Here is a 16,721-nt window from a genome sequence, read left to right as displayed (position 1 = left end):
AAAAACCAAACCAAGCCAAACCAAACCACACTGCAAAAAACCCCCAAACAACCCCACACCAAAAAACCAAAATGTAAAACAACAATAAAAAAAACAAATAGAAACCCAAAACACCTTTTTGCCCTAGTTCAGTTTGTCAGGAAGTCCCAAATCAGCAATAGGAACGGGAGAAGGGCCTGGTGCCAATGCTGGCAGTGCCACTGGAGTGCTTGCCCAGCTGAGCACTGGGCTTTACAGGCTTTGTCCTGCACCAGGACTGTCTGCACCAGTAAACCGAGGAGATAACGGGGCATACCAAGCCTGTGCTGATCCCCCTTACCATTCAGTATCCAACTAAAAGCTTTTCCTCTACCAAATTCACTTTTCAGAATCACTGCAGTGTTTTTGTAAAAGCAGTATTTCCTAAAAGTTCAAAGATAACAAATCAGCTTTTACCCTTCCCTTTTTCAAAGGAGGAGCTGTCTCTGCCTGGCTTTCCTGCCTTCTCAGACTCTGGCAGGTCTTGAGCACTTCTGGATATGGCCAGTACTCTCTAAGAAATGAGCTTATTAAAATGTACTAGCTCCATCTGTTACTTTGAAGTTTGCATTAATGCCTCCATCAATTTTTTTTTTCCTTAGAAGTCACTTTAAACTACCCTAAGTGTCTTGTTATTAACCAGTTTCTGGCAAGATCTTTAGTCCTTTAATCAACCTCTGAGAATCTTATGTAAATAAGTTTTCACATCTTTTGGTGTTGATTTTTTCCTCTTCTTTTAGTAGATTCTTGTGGGTTTTGTTTTTGTTTTTTTTTGTTTAATACTTTCATTCTAGGTTGTTTTGTTGGGTTTTTTTGAGACAAGACATGACTTATTTTGGAAACAACCTTGTAAATATCAAAAGTTCTCTAAATAAGTATATCATCAACTATGCAAGCTGCTAACGTTGGAGGGTTTATTTTGATATTAGTTAATGTATTCGGATCTGAAAATAACTGCTCTGCTTCTGCTGCTTCCTTCATTGCTATTTATAGATTTCTTATCTTGTCTGTTACTGTTTTTTTTAATTAACAAGCCATCTCTGAGAATTTTCCTAATCACAAAAGACTCTTAGTTGTAAGTACAAAATGGTCTGTGCCCAAGTGTGAGCAGACAGAAATGAGGATAACTTATCCAAGTGTCCTGTGCCATGTTCAATCCTGACCCATGTGTGCCCGAGTCAGTCGCTGTAGAACATGGAATGATTTGCACGGACACGGTTCAGTGTATGATAGGGAAAAAGAAGGCTTTTATTTTTGTGATTCCAGTATTTATAGATTTTCGATAATGACCAGGGATTGGATAGTTAGGTTACCACCTTCCCAATCACACTGGTCGTGAGAAACATCCATTAAAAGACATTTATTTGAAAGAATGTATAAAAATCTATGTTTATAGTTACTTTCCTGGGAAAGTGGCTAGAAACTGTGAAAACGAGATCAGAAGGTTTAATTTTCAGGACCACACAAGTCCTTTCTGCATCCAGTCAGACACTTAGAAAAAGTCAGGCTTTGGTGAAAATCCCTGGCTGCTTCTGTTGTTCAAATCTGCCCTCCCCAAAGCCTGGCAGATACCTGATGTGAAAAAACACCTTGGGAAGGAGCAAATGAGTTTCTGGTGGTTTGCTGGAGATTAGCACCATAACCTTCAACACCTTCACATTCTCTTGGTGCATTTAAGGAGCAACTCCTTCAGATTTGCTCGTATTTGAAATTTCAGATGTTGGAGATGACTTAAATTTCCATTATCTTATTTAGTTCTTTAGTTTCTCTGACTTTGAAAGAAGACAAAATGCTGCTTATGTTAAAGGCAGAAAGGGAATGGCCCCTTGAGTACATTTTTCTCTGAACCTATTGTTAACTCACTTTTGAAGTAAAATTTCCTTGGAAATACAGCACTTCAGAACACTCTGAAAGAGTCATCATTTTCTGGTACTTTTCCTGGTGAATAAGATAATGTCCCATCTGGTGGGAAGGAGCTTGAAACAACAATAACCTCCTGAACCTCCCCTACTTACCAGGTGATTATCAAAGAGGGAAGGAGCAGCCTCCATTCATACAGTTTACAGGGGGTTCAGATGTTATTTTCATATTATTGATGCCAGGTTATAGCTTTTGTAACAAACTGGACTAATTTTAAATAGTCCTAGACTCCTTTCAGATAATCCCAGACTGCAAAACGCCCTGATATTTCACTCCATCATGAGGGGAGTATCGATGGGAAAAGAGCTCTTGCTTCCAATGTTTTGGAAATGGATTTTTAACCCTGTTTTGGAAATTCACCTAGCCAGGTTTGAAGGGTATTTGAATCAAGTGACTTCATATTACCAAACCAGAGGCAAAGCTTCTTAGGTAAAAAAACAGACCCTGACTTATGCAAAATTATACAACCAGAGAAGGGCTGCTGAAAAATAATTTCATCTTTGTTATGATTTTAAATGTTCAGGCTTATGCAGGTGGTAGGAATTCAAGTTGATTTTTAGTACAGTAAGTAATGATCTAATTTTTTATACGTCAGATGAAGGTGATCTTTTGGTGAAATAAGATGTGAGTTTTGAGTGTTTTCTCCTTTGACAGTCACTGGAGAGGAGCTCTGCTGGGTTTGTACCACTCTGAATTTACTGAACAAATGTAGCTCACTAGCAAGGGGGATGGAGAAAACTATTCCTGTTTTTGTTGGATGCTGTGAATTTAAATTTGAAAGATTAAGGATTCTGAAATGCAGTTGAAAAACACAGGAACATGGCAATTACATTACTTACAGAAAAGGGACTTTTTAGTCTGAAGGAGATTAATTTTAGAAGATGACCATGTGTGTAATCTTATTTTAGATAAAAAGAGCCACAAAACCTGATGCAAGAAATTGAGATTTGAGAAGTCCCTTTTGATTAAATTATATATATTTCTCTGATTCTTAATAATGTCTAATTCTTAATAGGGTATTAAGTGTTTAATAATGGAATGTAAAAGAGTAGGAGAACTGGATGATGATGTATTTAGCAATGTTATTTGCAATTAAAACCCTGAGGAAGGGTTATGGTTGTGTGATCAACCTTGTACAAAAATAGCACGGTCACCTTGTCCTCTCAGATGGATTTTGCTTGCCTTAAAGGAAATATCATTTCGGTCATCCAGCAAGCTGCAAACCCACCACTCTTACAGGTGGACATCATAGCATAATTCCTTACAAAATAAAGCTGATGATGGAATTACTGGTTCTATAAAGATTCCCCTTGAATATTTTTAAAAGGAATTATGGTTTTCTGCTGTGCTGCAATGTTAGATGATGCAGTGCACGGTGTCTGCAGTAAGGAGGATTTTGCAGCACTTGAGAATAAAAAAGCATTTGTCTTTATAAGCAATATGTTTTATTGCCAGCTCTGTCCCAACCCTCCTCCCCAGCACACACATTTTAATAAGTTAAAATGAGTTTGGTTTGCTTTGTTTTGGGATGTGAAAGTGATTACAGCTAAATCTGGAGCCTTATGAAGAGATGTAAAACACTGCAGAAACTGGGAAGGTGCTTGTCTGACGGAGGGAAGTCTGGGGCAGTGGGTGTGTTAAAGGAAGGAACTAAAAATCTCAATTAGATGAGGTCTACACCATTTTTAATTGCTTCTTTTTGCTTGACTGACTGTAGTTTTCCTCCTTATTTTTTGTATTCTCATGTTGCAAGGGACACCACTTCAGGTGTTTTTGTTCATGAAGTTTAACTTTTGCCAGCAGGCATGGGGGGATATCAGGGGAACTTTTTGTTTCTTGTTTTTCAACAGCAGCTTTTCAGTTTGGTTTCTGGAAGGAATCTCCCCCAGCACCAGGAGCTTTTAGTAGCTGGTGTTGGGCTTTGTTTCACTGGCAAGGGAGGCTGTTTGCATCCAGACCTTCTCCTTGGGAAGGTTCTGGAGCAGGGAATGTGTAAAAACAGGCAAAAATGTGTCTCAAAGCTGTCACTCTTAGCAGTGAGCACATTCCTGAAGATACACTAGCTCATCCTGCTGGGACATTGGTTAAAGTTATTGAATATATTGACCATAATTGGCAGAACTGTTGTGGAATTTTAATCAAATGTGATCAGGTGGAATGGAAGGAAATTCATACATTTGCATTGCCATTTCTCCTCAGAAAACCTGAAAAAGGAGTCCAGTACCTCATTGAGCGAGGATTTGTGCCAGACTCTCCTGTTGGGGTTGCCCACTTCCTGCTGCAGAGGAAAGGGCTCAGCAGGCAGATGATCGGAGAATTCCTGGGAAATCGGCAGAAGCAGTTCAACAGGGATGTGTTAGAGTGAGTATGGTGTGGGGAAGAGGTGAGCACTGCCCACGGTGGTAAATCTGCTGTCTCCATGGTTCACAGAAATGCTGTTTAATTCCCCTCCCCATCCTGCTGTTGGCCAGTGTGTTCCTGGGGGTCCTTAATTGTGCTAATTTATTCATTTTGACTCTGCACATGTGCTTTACGCCTTGGCATGAGAAAAGGGCTTTTCAAAGTGTAACAGAACTTGCAATAAAGGGAAGCCTGTGAGCATTGCTGCTGAACTGTTAATAAAGTTTAGGCGAACATTGGAAAGGGTGTGAGAAATTCCAGGCTTGCTGTTTCATAGTGCTTTAGCATAAAATGAAAAAGGGAATAAATTACTTGTTAATCTACATTAGCTGCAGTGTTACTGGAAGAAAAATGAGAGCTACTGTAATTCGTCATTGTATATCTATACATTTAAGAAAAAGCTTTTAAAAGTGGATAGTGCTTTCTGTGGTTTCTGCATTACAGTGCTGTTACAGTGATTCATGTCTGGTCATTTCAAAACTAAAAGCTAAGCTTAAAGGAAATTTATAAACCTCTGATTTTAAAGCAGTCTTTAAACAAAGTATTAGAATGACATAGCTTGTGTTGTTGATTATATTAAAATGGTTCCCTTTTATTTTTCGTCAGCACTGTATTTTCAGAGCAGGAACGTAATTATTTCTCCATAAATGTTAACTGAAAGTCATGGCAAATGATGGGGAGATGAGAATTACAGTAATAGTAAAGAGAATATCCAAACAAGATTATATTTTTCTCTGCATTTAAGAATGTTCCTAGACACAGAGCCATTTGGTACAGATTATTGTGCCTGCTGCAGGCTGTGTGAGATACGATATTTTGAGCAGTATAAACTATTTATTATTGGAGGCATTGTGATAGTTGATTGGCCTGGAAGCACAGAACTAATAATTATTTATGGCAGTGGTACATCACTTAGAATGGTCAGATATTTGTCATTCCAGCAGCTCCTCTGTTAAAAAACACAAGGGTCTGCTCACATTTGCACATACTTATTGATCTGTTATTTTCAACCTTCCTTCACAGCTTACCTGCAATTATTGCAATTGCTGCTGAAAGTTTAAAAAACAATTCCATTAATCTCTGTCAGGTGGAAAATCGAAAAGTTTTCTTCTGTTTCAGAATCTTCTCTTTGGTACTGTGTTGTTAGAAATGAAGAGACACGATGTGAATCTGTTTTTTGTCCTAGCTGTGTGGTGGATGAAATGGATTTCTCCGCAATGGAGCTGGATGAAGCACTCAGGAAATTTCAAGCACACATCCGTGTCCAAGGAGAAGCCCAGAAAGTAGAGCGGCTCATTGAAGCTTTTAGGTAGGATGTCAAATAAATCCTTCAGAAACCTTCTGCTTTGCAATAAGACTGCAGAACTGGGGAACTTGGGTTTATCCAAGTAACTTTTCTGATTATTTTCAATGTCCTCATGAGCTACACTTTCAAATATATCTTGTTGGGGGGGGGGGGGGGCAGGGAGGGAGATTTGCTAAGTATGAGATAGGAAATTTCATTTGGTGGTATTGTTCACATGTGGCATTTGTATTCATAGAACTTCCTCAGAAGTTCTTTCAAGAATATATTTGGATTTAATAGTTTGTATGAGTGAAATTGTAAGCCCGTGCACTTTTTAGGGTATGTATGCTCCTAACTTTTAATTAAACACTTCAATGGCTGTGGGAGAAAGAGGAGACACTTATCAGTCCTGACACAGTGTACCCAGGGCAGGATAAGGTGGAAATCACCACATAGCAGTAAGCCAAAATCAATGCTGTGTTCTTCCCTGTTGTTGGGGTATTAATCACTGAAAAAAATGGGATAGAAATTGTACTAAGTGAAGTTACAGTGAAACAGAAACAAACTCCTTGCACATTCAGGGATTGCCTTATGAAAACATGTGGATGGAAAGCTAAAGCTGTGTCTGGAAATGGAACAGTAGCTTGCTGAGGCTCTGGAATCAGCAGCAGGTGGGTTATTTGGTGAATTTGAGCAGTGCCTCCCAGCCCTGACAGCCTCCCCTGGTGTTCCCAGCCAGCGTTACTGCATCTGCAACCCAGGCGTGGTGCGGCAGTTCCGCAACCCCGACACCATCTTCATCCTGGCCTTCGCCATCATCCTGCTCAACACTGACATGTACAGCCCCAACGTCAAACCCGAACGCAAGATGAAGCTGGAGGACTTCATCAAGAACCTCAGGGGTAAGAGACCCTAAGGGCAAAGCTCCTAAAAGCTTTTCCCTGTCCTTGCAGGGACACTGTGTCATCTGGGAACAACTTCATGATTCTGTCACCTGACTGCCATTTGGACAGACGTCAGTCATTTCTATAACAGCAAAACCAGAATTAATTGTGATATATTTTGTCATTTTTATTTTGTCTTTCTTGAGTGGATGGATATATTGTCAGGACCTTTCATTTTAGGACCAGTAAAACCAAAGTACTTGCGGTGTTCTGGAATTTCAGATCTTGAAAATGAAATGGCTGGTGATTTTATTCCCTGAGATTGATATAAGGCAGCAACGAACACGCTGTGCTTAGCAGATATTTCAGCTTAGCAAAGTTTAAGTTAGTGCTGAGATTTTTTTGTAAAATTCACAAATACTCCAAAGGCCTGATAGGCATCTCCTGGCATAATGCTGCAGTTACATTTGGGGAATTAGACACAGTGCATTCTCTCTGAACTCCAGCATGTATGCCCAGCAATTCTTGTTATTACAAGCATTTCTGTAACAGGCTACCTTGCTGCAGCTCTAAATTACAGAGGGTGGGCTGTGGAAGGCTTGGCAGAACAGAGGTGGTTTTGCTTGCTTCTATCTGCAAACAAATTGCATTTTATCACTGTACTTTTTATGGGAGCAGTTGTTGCACTGGGTGACAAAATATTCTATCTTTGCTTCTGAATGGGAGATAAGAGTTTATTGCTTTAAAACCTGTTTAAAAAAGAGACATGCATCTCCCTGTCCCTAGAAAATCCAGCTTTAAGTCACTTAGCGAAATTAGACTCCTTCCACTGCTATTAAAATTTCGGGATCAGGCATTCAAGACAGTGTGGCATTGCTAGAATGCCATGCCAATGATAATCACACAGTGCTAAATAATAATATTGGATCTGGGCTATTTTGTTCATTTGTTTTTCCAGAGTAAACTAGTTTTTTTTGAAATCTTAGAGGAAATACTGGTTAAATTAATTTTACTGCATTCATACGATTCTCACATAAGAAATTATTTCATGAACAACATTGAGTAATATTGAGACAAAATGAAATGGTTCTTCAGCCTCCTCCCAGGGGTGTATTCCTAGGAGAATGTCCATGGATGTTCTAGTGTCTAAAAAGGAATTTAATTCATAGCTTTAGTACCAAACAGAAGAAATGTGAAAGAAAAAAAAATCCTTTAGGAAATCAGCCTTTTTATGTCTTAGTTTTAGGTGGGAGTTTTAAAACAAACAATTCCCAAACCTGGGTGATTTCCATCAATGTTTGGGTGTATGGACAGCGAGCTTCTGGACCACAATCAGTGCTTAATTCATGTTCACACCAGCTTTTGTGCCTGGCTGAGGCAGCACAAGGAGACACAGGAGGAGCTGGCTGACAGCTGGGAAAAACCAGCACAAATATCAGCAGGCGGGCAGCACTAGCACTGGGAGGGCAGGAAAACAGAGAATGCCCAGGTTTTTGTCTTCTGCCAGTGTGGATCAGATCCCTGCTAACAGAGGCTTGGCCCCTGCAGGGGTGGATGATGGCGAGGACATCCCACGGGAGATGCTGATTGGGATCTACGAGCGCATCCGCAAGCGCGAGCTGAAGACCAACGAGGACCACGTGTCCCAGGTGCAGAAGGTGGAGAAGCTCATCGTGGGCAAGAAACCGGTGAGTGCCTTCTGTCCTGCCATGGGGCACAGGCAGGGCAGGGCAGCAGAGCTGTGCTGCTCCCCAGTACAGACTGCTCCATGGATGGAAAAGGGCAGAAACTGTCAAAGTAATTCCCTATGAGGTTGATTTAAATTCTGGAGTATCCATGCAGATGAATTTTGTTTTTGCAGTCATGGGTTACGTTACTTAAAACCCTTTATTGTGAAACTTTACGATTCTGAAATACCTGCGTTTTAGGCTGTTCTCTTATTTACTTCTGAAGAATCAAAGTACTTTGTTAATGTAATATTGTAGGAGAACTGTATTCCAAAATTTGCACTGTCAGTTATGGCTCCATAACTTACAAGAGTAACAGAGAAGTTCTGTTCATATCAGCATCTTTGTCACCTGCTCAGCTCCTTCCATGATGTGGGATTTGTAAGGGGAAACAGGGTCATTTTATCTTAGGATATATCTGGAAACCAGGTCCCATGGATTCTGGTGCTGGGTTTCAGCATCCAAAGATAGGATTGCTGTAGGAAAAGTCCTGAAATATTTTGCTGTACAAGTGAATCTTCAAAGCATCTGTTGGAAATGGAGAGAGAAAAGAAAGGCCACAGCATTTTACCTCCGACTAAGGAGCACAGAGGGTTTAAGACTGGTATTTTCCATGCTAGGAAAGGTAACTAATGTGGAGAGGGACCAGTGGATGTTCAGCCTTCCTAAATTCAAACCTTCATGTCAGTAGTCACAAAGACAGCCCAGAACAAAGCCAAAAAGCCCTAGACTTCCGTGGTTTTGAAGTCATATATCTGTTTTTTATCAGCTCCAGGGAACTGCATCAGGGTCTGATGGGCTGGGGGATTTATTCTTGAGGAAGAGAATGTGGATCTCAAAATTCTCCCTATTACTGTTAAAGGGCTTTGAATTGTAATCTCTTCTCAGACAAGCCTTAGTCAGGGGATGGGGGAAGGGAATGAGGGACCACCAAAAATCTAATTTTGGTCTGTTTCCAGTAAAGAAGATGCTGAGGAGATCTCTTTGAAGAAGAAGCAGAAAGAAAGCAAAGTTTTTATAAAAGCTTGTACCTGTTTTTGAGAAGAAGGGAAATAAATATTCTGAAGTCAGTATTCAGGCACTTAATATGAAACTTTGTTTCTGTAATTGGGGATTTAGGTTTATATATAAGCTTCTGTGGGATATGGGTTTTTTCCACATTTCTTTTTTTATTCAGATATGTGGCAGTTCAAATCCTAAAACTAATCCTGACCTTGTAAATTAAATGGGATTAAGAAAACAATGCCCTTGGTGGAGTTCTAGTTTGAAGGATTGTTCTGGTGGGAGACTTTTTAACTGTGTGCAAGGAAATGAGGGAACAGGCAAGAGTCTTTATTGATAGCTCTATTTGTTTTTACTTTATAGGCATTTAGTCATAGTCAGAGCGTGCCGTATTTACTTGCTATGATACAGTTCTGTGTTTCTCTGAAGTTTAATCAACTTGTATGTGTCTTTCTACTGTAGATTGGATCTCTGCACCATGGACTTGGTTGTGTAGGTATTTCTCTCCTACTCATTCAAAATTTATAGTCATTGTAACTGGCAGCATTTTTCTAAACTGGAAATAAGACATTCTGTAACATTATAAAATTTTAAATTGCTGATGTTCTTTCAGGCAACATTTTCATTGTGTTATAGTAAAAAGTCTCCAAGGTATCAAGATTTTCTTAAAAATGCGTGTCTCAGAGGCCGCTTAATTTATTGCCAAGGGTCTTCCAGACCTTTCTAGTACACTTTTTATTTATTTGAAATATTATTATCACTGTAGAGATTAGCCAGTAAGGAATAAACAAATAATTAAAATCAAACTTTGCACCTCACCTTTCCACCTGAGTTATAGTGTCTTTATTTTTTCTGGTTCATTTGAGAATTTAATGATACCATGGAAAGATACTGCCAGTTAAACTTCTGAATGGTAGATGAACATTGAAAATACCGTTTCCCAATTTAAATTATAGGCATGGTCAGTAATAAAGTAATCAGTAATAAAGCTAAAACTTACATGCACCAAATCTTATAATGCACCAGTTTATGGATTTCTTTTGGTGTTTTTAACAAGAACTCATAATTTGCATTTGAAAGAAATCAAGTCTCATTCAGCAGCTTCAGAGATACTTTCAGCAGACATTTCCAATAAGAAAATAGAAACTCAGTCTTGATTTTCTTGCTTGCTTGAGAGAATAAAACAGATTGAAATTGTATTTGCTTTGTTCTAAAGTCACCATTTTCTTGGTAATGGGGAATGAACAAATTGAATTAACTCAATGGCTGACAAAAAGTAACCTACAGCATCTCACAAAAACTAAAGTTGCTTTGCATCCTTTCTTCTTCTGATAAAAATAAAAATGCTCCTGGAAGGAACCATCCCTTGCTTTGAGCTTACACTCAGGTTAATCTCAAGTTCTTTCACATTTCTATCATTTCACAAAATAAAGCTCTATCCTCAGTAGAGCTTCCATCCTGTATGAGATGCAGGCTGTTAGAGAGCATTTTAGAGAAGAACTTCATCAAAGTTTGAATGTCCTGCAAGTTTGTGACATAAACTCTTTATGTTCCTGTTGTTGGTCCTTTGATAAAAAGGTCTAATGGGCTTAGAAGTAAAAATATTTGAAGTATTAAAAAGAAAAGGATTATTTTTGAAAAAATTATGAAAAATGTTCTTTTTGGCTAAAAGTTGTCATACGAATCATGAATTTTTGTATTATTGCAGGTGCTCTCTCTCCCCCACCGGAGGCTTGTTTGCTACTGTAGGCTGTTTGAAGTTCCAGATCCAAATAAACCTCAGAAGCTTGGATTGCACCAACGAGAAATATTTTTATTTAATGATCTTCTTGTGGTATGTATTGCCAGGAAGAGAGAATGTGGTATTCAGAAATCATATCTCCATGAAATCACTGGCAATAAAGCATGTGATCATTCCTAAAAATAAGTATCTGTTACCCTGTATTCCAACAGTCCTGGAATGATTAAAGGATTTATATTCTAATTTTTTTAATTCTGTATAATTTGTTTTTTAAATGGAAGTCTTTTATTGACAGCTACACTCTGTAAGAAGGTATTTGGTGCAGTAGCTTTTACTATAGAGAAAAAAACCTCACTTCCAGTTCACCCATTGCCCTAAAGGATAAACAGAGACATTATTTATTCCATGAATCATGAATTCAAGGTACTTGTGGAATAGGATCTGTTGAAATAGGTTTTACAGTTGACTTTACTTTTTAGTGTGCACTAACCCTCACAGACTAACTTGACCAATATTTTGAAAAGCAGACATACAGAACTCAGGACAGCTTGGAATTATTTGGTTGATTTACTTTTAAAAATAGAAAAATTTGTTGCACTCCATTTGGAATGCACTTGGCTGTTACCTGAGAAGTGAGAACTACACCAAATATTTCATATTATGTTAGGAAAAAGGCACACCTCATATACACGATATTATTGTATGTGGGTTTTCACAGAGCTGCAGACCTTAAAACCAAGAATTAAATAAAAAAACATTAATCCTTTTTCTTCTGAGTATAACCTAGCAGTAAATGGGAGCTTGAATGGAAACTGCTATTTTTTAGTACTTACTCAGATGTCAGTAGTTTTACAAACTGTTTGGGGAATAATATAGACCAATTTTGTTGGTGTGGTAGCATCTAAATTTGGGGTGTTTAAGGATAACTTAAATGTATTTTCATTTTTGCTAGTACAGAAAGGATGCATATTAATTTTGGTTTTGGAATTTCAAGAAGTAGAGTTCTGGAGGAGAGAGAACACAAAAGCTTTGTGTCTGGATAATATATTAACCCTTCTGCTTTAGAGAGATGATGTTGCAGAGCTTTGGTTTTTTCAGCAGCAGGAGATTAAATACAGCACAGTTGCATTTTAAAAAATGGAAAAAACCTGACAAGTGCATTTTCTCTGACAGATTTATAACTTTCTTCTAAATAAAATGTTTTCTCTTATGCTAATTATCAGAGAAATAATTTTCCACAGGCACATTTGGTAGAAGGAATATTTCACTTTGTTTATCTGATACATTTCAGGTGACCAAGATTTTTCAGAAGAAGAAGAACTCTGTTACATACAGTTTTCGACAGTCCTTTTCCCTCTATGGAATGCAGGTTCTTCTCTTTGAGAACCAGTGTAAGTATTTCCTCTCTTTTTAGAGGACCTCTTTGTTCATAAATAAAACAAGAATGGTGTAAGTGAAAGGGATGGACAGGACTTAATTCTGAGTTTAGGAATAAAATTGCTCTGGACTTAACTTAGTTCTAAAGTTCAAAACAAGATGCTGTCAGTATAAAAAACAGAGAGTTTTTTGGTTGTAGTCAGAAGCCAAATCTCCCCCAAATGTGTTTGTGATTACTTGTAAAGAATAAAAGGATTGCCAAGAAACAAACACATCTATTGCTGAGTCAGTGGTACAGTTAGCTGGCACTGAGTGATAATAAATAATGACTCTTATAATGATATCTGTAATTTAAAACACTATTTAATTTATTTTCCTGATTTATGGCTTAACTTTGCCTAGATAATGTATGCTACCTCAAATTTAAATACAAATCATAAACTTTCATTTTTTGACACCTTTTGTTTATGTCTCTTACAATCTGCATCAGTCCAATATTCTTTTTATCTTCGATGCTTCTTGGCAGACAAAAACCCAAATAATTTGCTAAAATCCTGCTTCTAAGCCCAAGTACAGCATGAGTAGAGACAGCAGAGTAGAGTTGTTTGTATGGTACATAGGGAGACAGCCTGACTGAATTAATGGTTTGTGACCAAATCTTTACCACTTGATGAACTGGATACAGCTCAGTGTGAGCTGCAGTAGTTCCTGTGCTTTTCCATCATGCAAGGTTCTTAGTTTTGCCTTGCCCTTGAGAATGTACTCCCTAAAGATCCATTGCTGTTACTGAGCCAAAGCCTCTGGAGATTTCCAAAGGGAAGGTTTTGCAGAGCTCACAGAAGTTTGGCAGCCCACAGATTATTTCTGTGCTTACACATACGTTCTCTTTCTCTTGTGAACTCATTATGATAAATGATACAAAATTTAGTTTTGGAGGGAAAGGCCAAATAGGTCTATCTTGGATTCTACTAAAAATAGATGGATTTATAATTCTCTGATGCCATATTAAATAAAATATATTTCAAAAACACAAGCATGCGAAGTAGAAACACTTATCAAATAAATTAAAAAATATCTCTAGTGAAACAAGAAGTAAAGCATTGGATTCCTCCCAGGGAACTGGAGACATTTTAACTGAGGCACTTCAGGAGGGCTTCTGAGTAGAATTCACTGCAGCGAATCAGTGAACAGGCTGTACTCTAATATTGGTGTCTCTTAGGTGGGATTCACAATTTTCCATTTGGGAAAGAGAAGTATTTGTCCCCTTTGACTTCTAAAATTCGATATTTTTGGTCTCACCTATCCCCAGCAAGCTTTAGGCTTTTTTTGGCCAGAGCCATCAGTAACTGTGTGTGGAGCAGCTGTTCCCTGGTTCCAAGGGAATAAAAATCAGTGTTGCTAAAGCATAAGCAACTAAAATACTGGTTTTGCTGCTGGTGAGGTTGAACAAATGACTGGCACTGGTGATAGAAGAATTGACTTTTAATGATAGAAGTCAATTATGTTGATGGATGGATGAGCTCCAAAAGGGAAAACAATGCCACATATCTCTAGTAGATAAATAGGCCATAAGGGAAGTATATTTTCCATTTTCAGTCAAAATCACTAACAAAATATAGAGAAGGAGCAGATCACTTAGGAGAGAGTGTGACTGAAACCAATACTGATATAAGTATTTCCTAAAACTTGATCAATACACTGCAGAGAAATACCTCTGGTAATAAAATACATGTGCTTGTTATGTGGAAATTCCTTCTTGGCTCGTAGGTGGGGGCAGACCTAGTGACTTTGGGGTCGCCAAGTTTCCTTGCCTGGTTTTGTAAACGTTTATATTCTTTCCCCTGGAGTGGTGCAGAGCTGTTTGTTGCATTCCCTGTGCCAGTGTTCCAAAGATCCCACCTGAGCCTGCCCAGCACTGGGGCCCTTTGGCTGTTCTTCTTGTGTGAGATATTGACAGCAAATCCCAGCAAAACTCCCAAATCCTTCCCTCCTTCCCCTAGGATCTCTATTAGAGCAGCTGCTCTATTTTCCCTGAGGATTGTAAATGGACTTGCTTCACTTTTAGTTGCAGCTTTCATCTGGGAGTTTAGGTACCCTAAGAAAGCCTAAGAGAAGCTACCCTAAAAAAGCCAAAGTTAAGGTATCCTAAAAAAGCCAAGTATGTGCACTGGTTTCTCAAAGCAGTTTCTCAACACAAAAAATAGTTGAAATCTTGTTGAAACCTCATGGCTTTGAGGGAAAGGAGTATCTCACTTCATCTGCTGGTTCTTGAGGGAGGGAGGTTTTAGTACATGGGAGCTCTTGAGCTTGGACTCAAATACTGAAGTAAATATTTGAGAGCTTTAGTAAACCAAGAGGGGAAGGCAGCTGAGTAAAAGCAAACATTGAGTTAAAATGCAGGTTGAGGTTTGCTGACACCCCATTGCTCCAGGTCTGTGCTTCAAGCAAAGACTGATTTGTTTTCTGCAGCAGAACATATTTTCATTCTGAGTATCTTTCTGTAACTGAACCTTCTCAACCAGCGGATAATTTTGACCAACTGTTAAAATTTCAGAAGTACACCTAGAAAAGAGGCAAGGACAGTTTCCTGAAAAATCTGCCTTTTGTTATTAAAAGTCCATAATATGGGTCAAAAGAAGGGTGAAAAAAACAAATCAGTCCTTTTACTTCTTCAGTATGTGATTTCACAGATACTTTTAACTTTATTTAAAAGAAAAAAAGGAAAGTAGGATGTAGGGAATACAATCCAATAGGAAATACTAAATCTGTACCTGTTTGTGTGTTTCTCTTCCTGCAAATAATGAGTTAAAAGACAATATGTAGTATTTGAAATGTCTTCAAGTAGCCTTTAACTCAGCAAAACTTTGGTCACAAGTGGGTAAGATAGGTGATGGGATCTGCTCCATGAAATAAAAGTTACCCCCTTAGCTTTTTGCCTTCTTTCTGCTGTTTTTGATATATATTAGGTATTGTACCTTAAGGGTAGCAGCTACATAAAGCTATCCCTCAATATATGTTCAGTATTTGACAGTTTAGCTGTTCCAACATACCTTAGGGATTTTTATTCTAATTTTATGCTGTCAGCCTTTTATTTCTGACTTTGTATCCTCTGTGGTAATATTAGTAAAAAGCTTTCAGTTTTGGTGGGTATTTTTATTAAAAGAAAAGTAATTGTAATAATCAGAGCTTGGTTTTTCTTGCCTTTTTCTTCCAGATTATCCAAATGGCATTCGGCTCACGTCAGCTGTTCCAGGAGCAGATATCAAAGTACTTATAAATTTCAATGCACCAAATCCTCAGGACAGGAAGAAGTTTACAGACGATTTGAGGGAATCAATTGCAGAAGTTCAAGAAATGGAAAAGCACAGAATAGAGTGTAAGTACAAAGGTACATATAATAGAGCATTTTCCAGCTAATCAAAAGAAGAAAATTCTGAATATGTGTATAACACATTAGAACTCCTTAAAAGTTCAAAATAATGTGGGTTTTTCCATGACTTTGCCTCAAGAAAGAGGAAAAAACCAGTCATGCCTTAAGCCCCAGCTGAGTTCATTGACTCCTATTTACTGCAGTGTAGCTGCAGTGGAATTTATCCTCGACAAGCTGCAAATAGCAACGGACAGAGGAAAGCCAGGTCTGTGATTTGTAGTATAAATTCCAGTAAGAATTTTAGGGGTAATGTGGACAGGGAGAGATGGATCTGTGATTTGTATCATAAATTAAAACAAGAATTTTAGGGGTAATTTACCTCACACTGAAATTCCCAGTGATGGCCCTTCCAATAAGCTTCATTTAATTTTTCTTCATTTCTATGTTGCAATTCCTGTAGTCAATAAGGAAGCCATGGTCCAAAACGGTATGTTTTGCTGGTAGTCCCGTGAATGTCTAAACATGAAATTTTATCCCATTTTTCCAAAAGAGACCTTGATCAACATCCAGCTGTTGGTTGAGGGGTGAAGCTCCTCTCTGGCATTCCCTACAGACACAGGGATGCTCTTGGTTGTTTTATCCCGACTAAAACCCTGAAAAATCCCCATGTGTGTTGCAGCCGAGTTGGAGAAGCAGAAGGGGGTTGTGCGTCCCAGCATGTCGCAATGCTCCAGCCTGAAGAAGGATGCTGGGAACGGGACCCTGCCCAGGGCGTGCCTGGATGACAGCTACGCCGGGGGCGAGGGGCTGAAGAGGAGCGCGCTCAGCTCCTCCCTGCGGGACCTGTCCGAAGCAGGTAAGCGCTGCCTCTCCTCCCTGGCTCTCTGCATGCAAAGCTGCCTCCACCATGTCCACAAAGTCCAGCTCGCTCTGGGCCCCCAGAAATAGCAGTTGGAATCTCCCACTTCCAAATAGCTCCTTTCCCTTTCCCCACGCC

At 38.8% G+C, this 16,721-nt stretch overlaps 1 protein-coding gene across 9 annotated transcripts in view; it reads left to right on the top strand.

Annotated features, from left to right (window-relative positions):
• The window catches only part of IQSEC1 (IQ motif and Sec7 domain ArfGEF 1), a 277,486-nt gene that overhangs the window by 248,656 nt on the left and 12,109 nt on the right, over positions 1–16,721 (top strand). For 6 of the 9 annotated variants that reach the window (XM_033517567.1, XM_033517566.1, XM_033517564.1 and 3 more), the window contains 9 exons: positions 4,138–4,299; positions 5,525–5,647; positions 6,359–6,525; positions 8,056–8,195; positions 9,699–9,728; positions 10,945–11,070; positions 12,269–12,368; positions 15,569–15,742; positions 16,404–16,580. In XM_033517567.1, coding sequence (XP_033373458.1) covers positions 4,138–4,299; positions 5,525–5,647; positions 6,359–6,525; positions 8,056–8,195; positions 9,699–9,728; positions 10,945–11,070; positions 12,269–12,368; positions 15,569–15,742; positions 16,404–16,580 — 1,199 coding nt within the window. The remainder of the gene's footprint in view (positions 1–4,137; positions 4,300–5,524; positions 5,648–6,358; positions 6,526–8,055; positions 8,196–9,698; positions 9,729–10,944; positions 11,071–12,268; positions 12,369–15,568; positions 15,743–16,403; positions 16,581–16,721) is intronic. The other 3 variants (XM_033517565.1, XM_015640643.3, XM_015640646.3) reach the window with 1 other exon arrangement.

Source organism: Parus major, chromosome 12 (genome assembly GCF_001522545.3).
Source record: "Parus major isolate Abel chromosome 12, Parus_major1.1, whole genome shotgun sequence".
Lineage (NCBI taxonomy): Eukaryota > Metazoa > Chordata > Aves > Passeriformes > Paridae > Parus > Parus major.
Note: the sequence above shows the minus strand (reverse complement) of the source record. Positions and strands in the feature narration are given on the sequence as shown.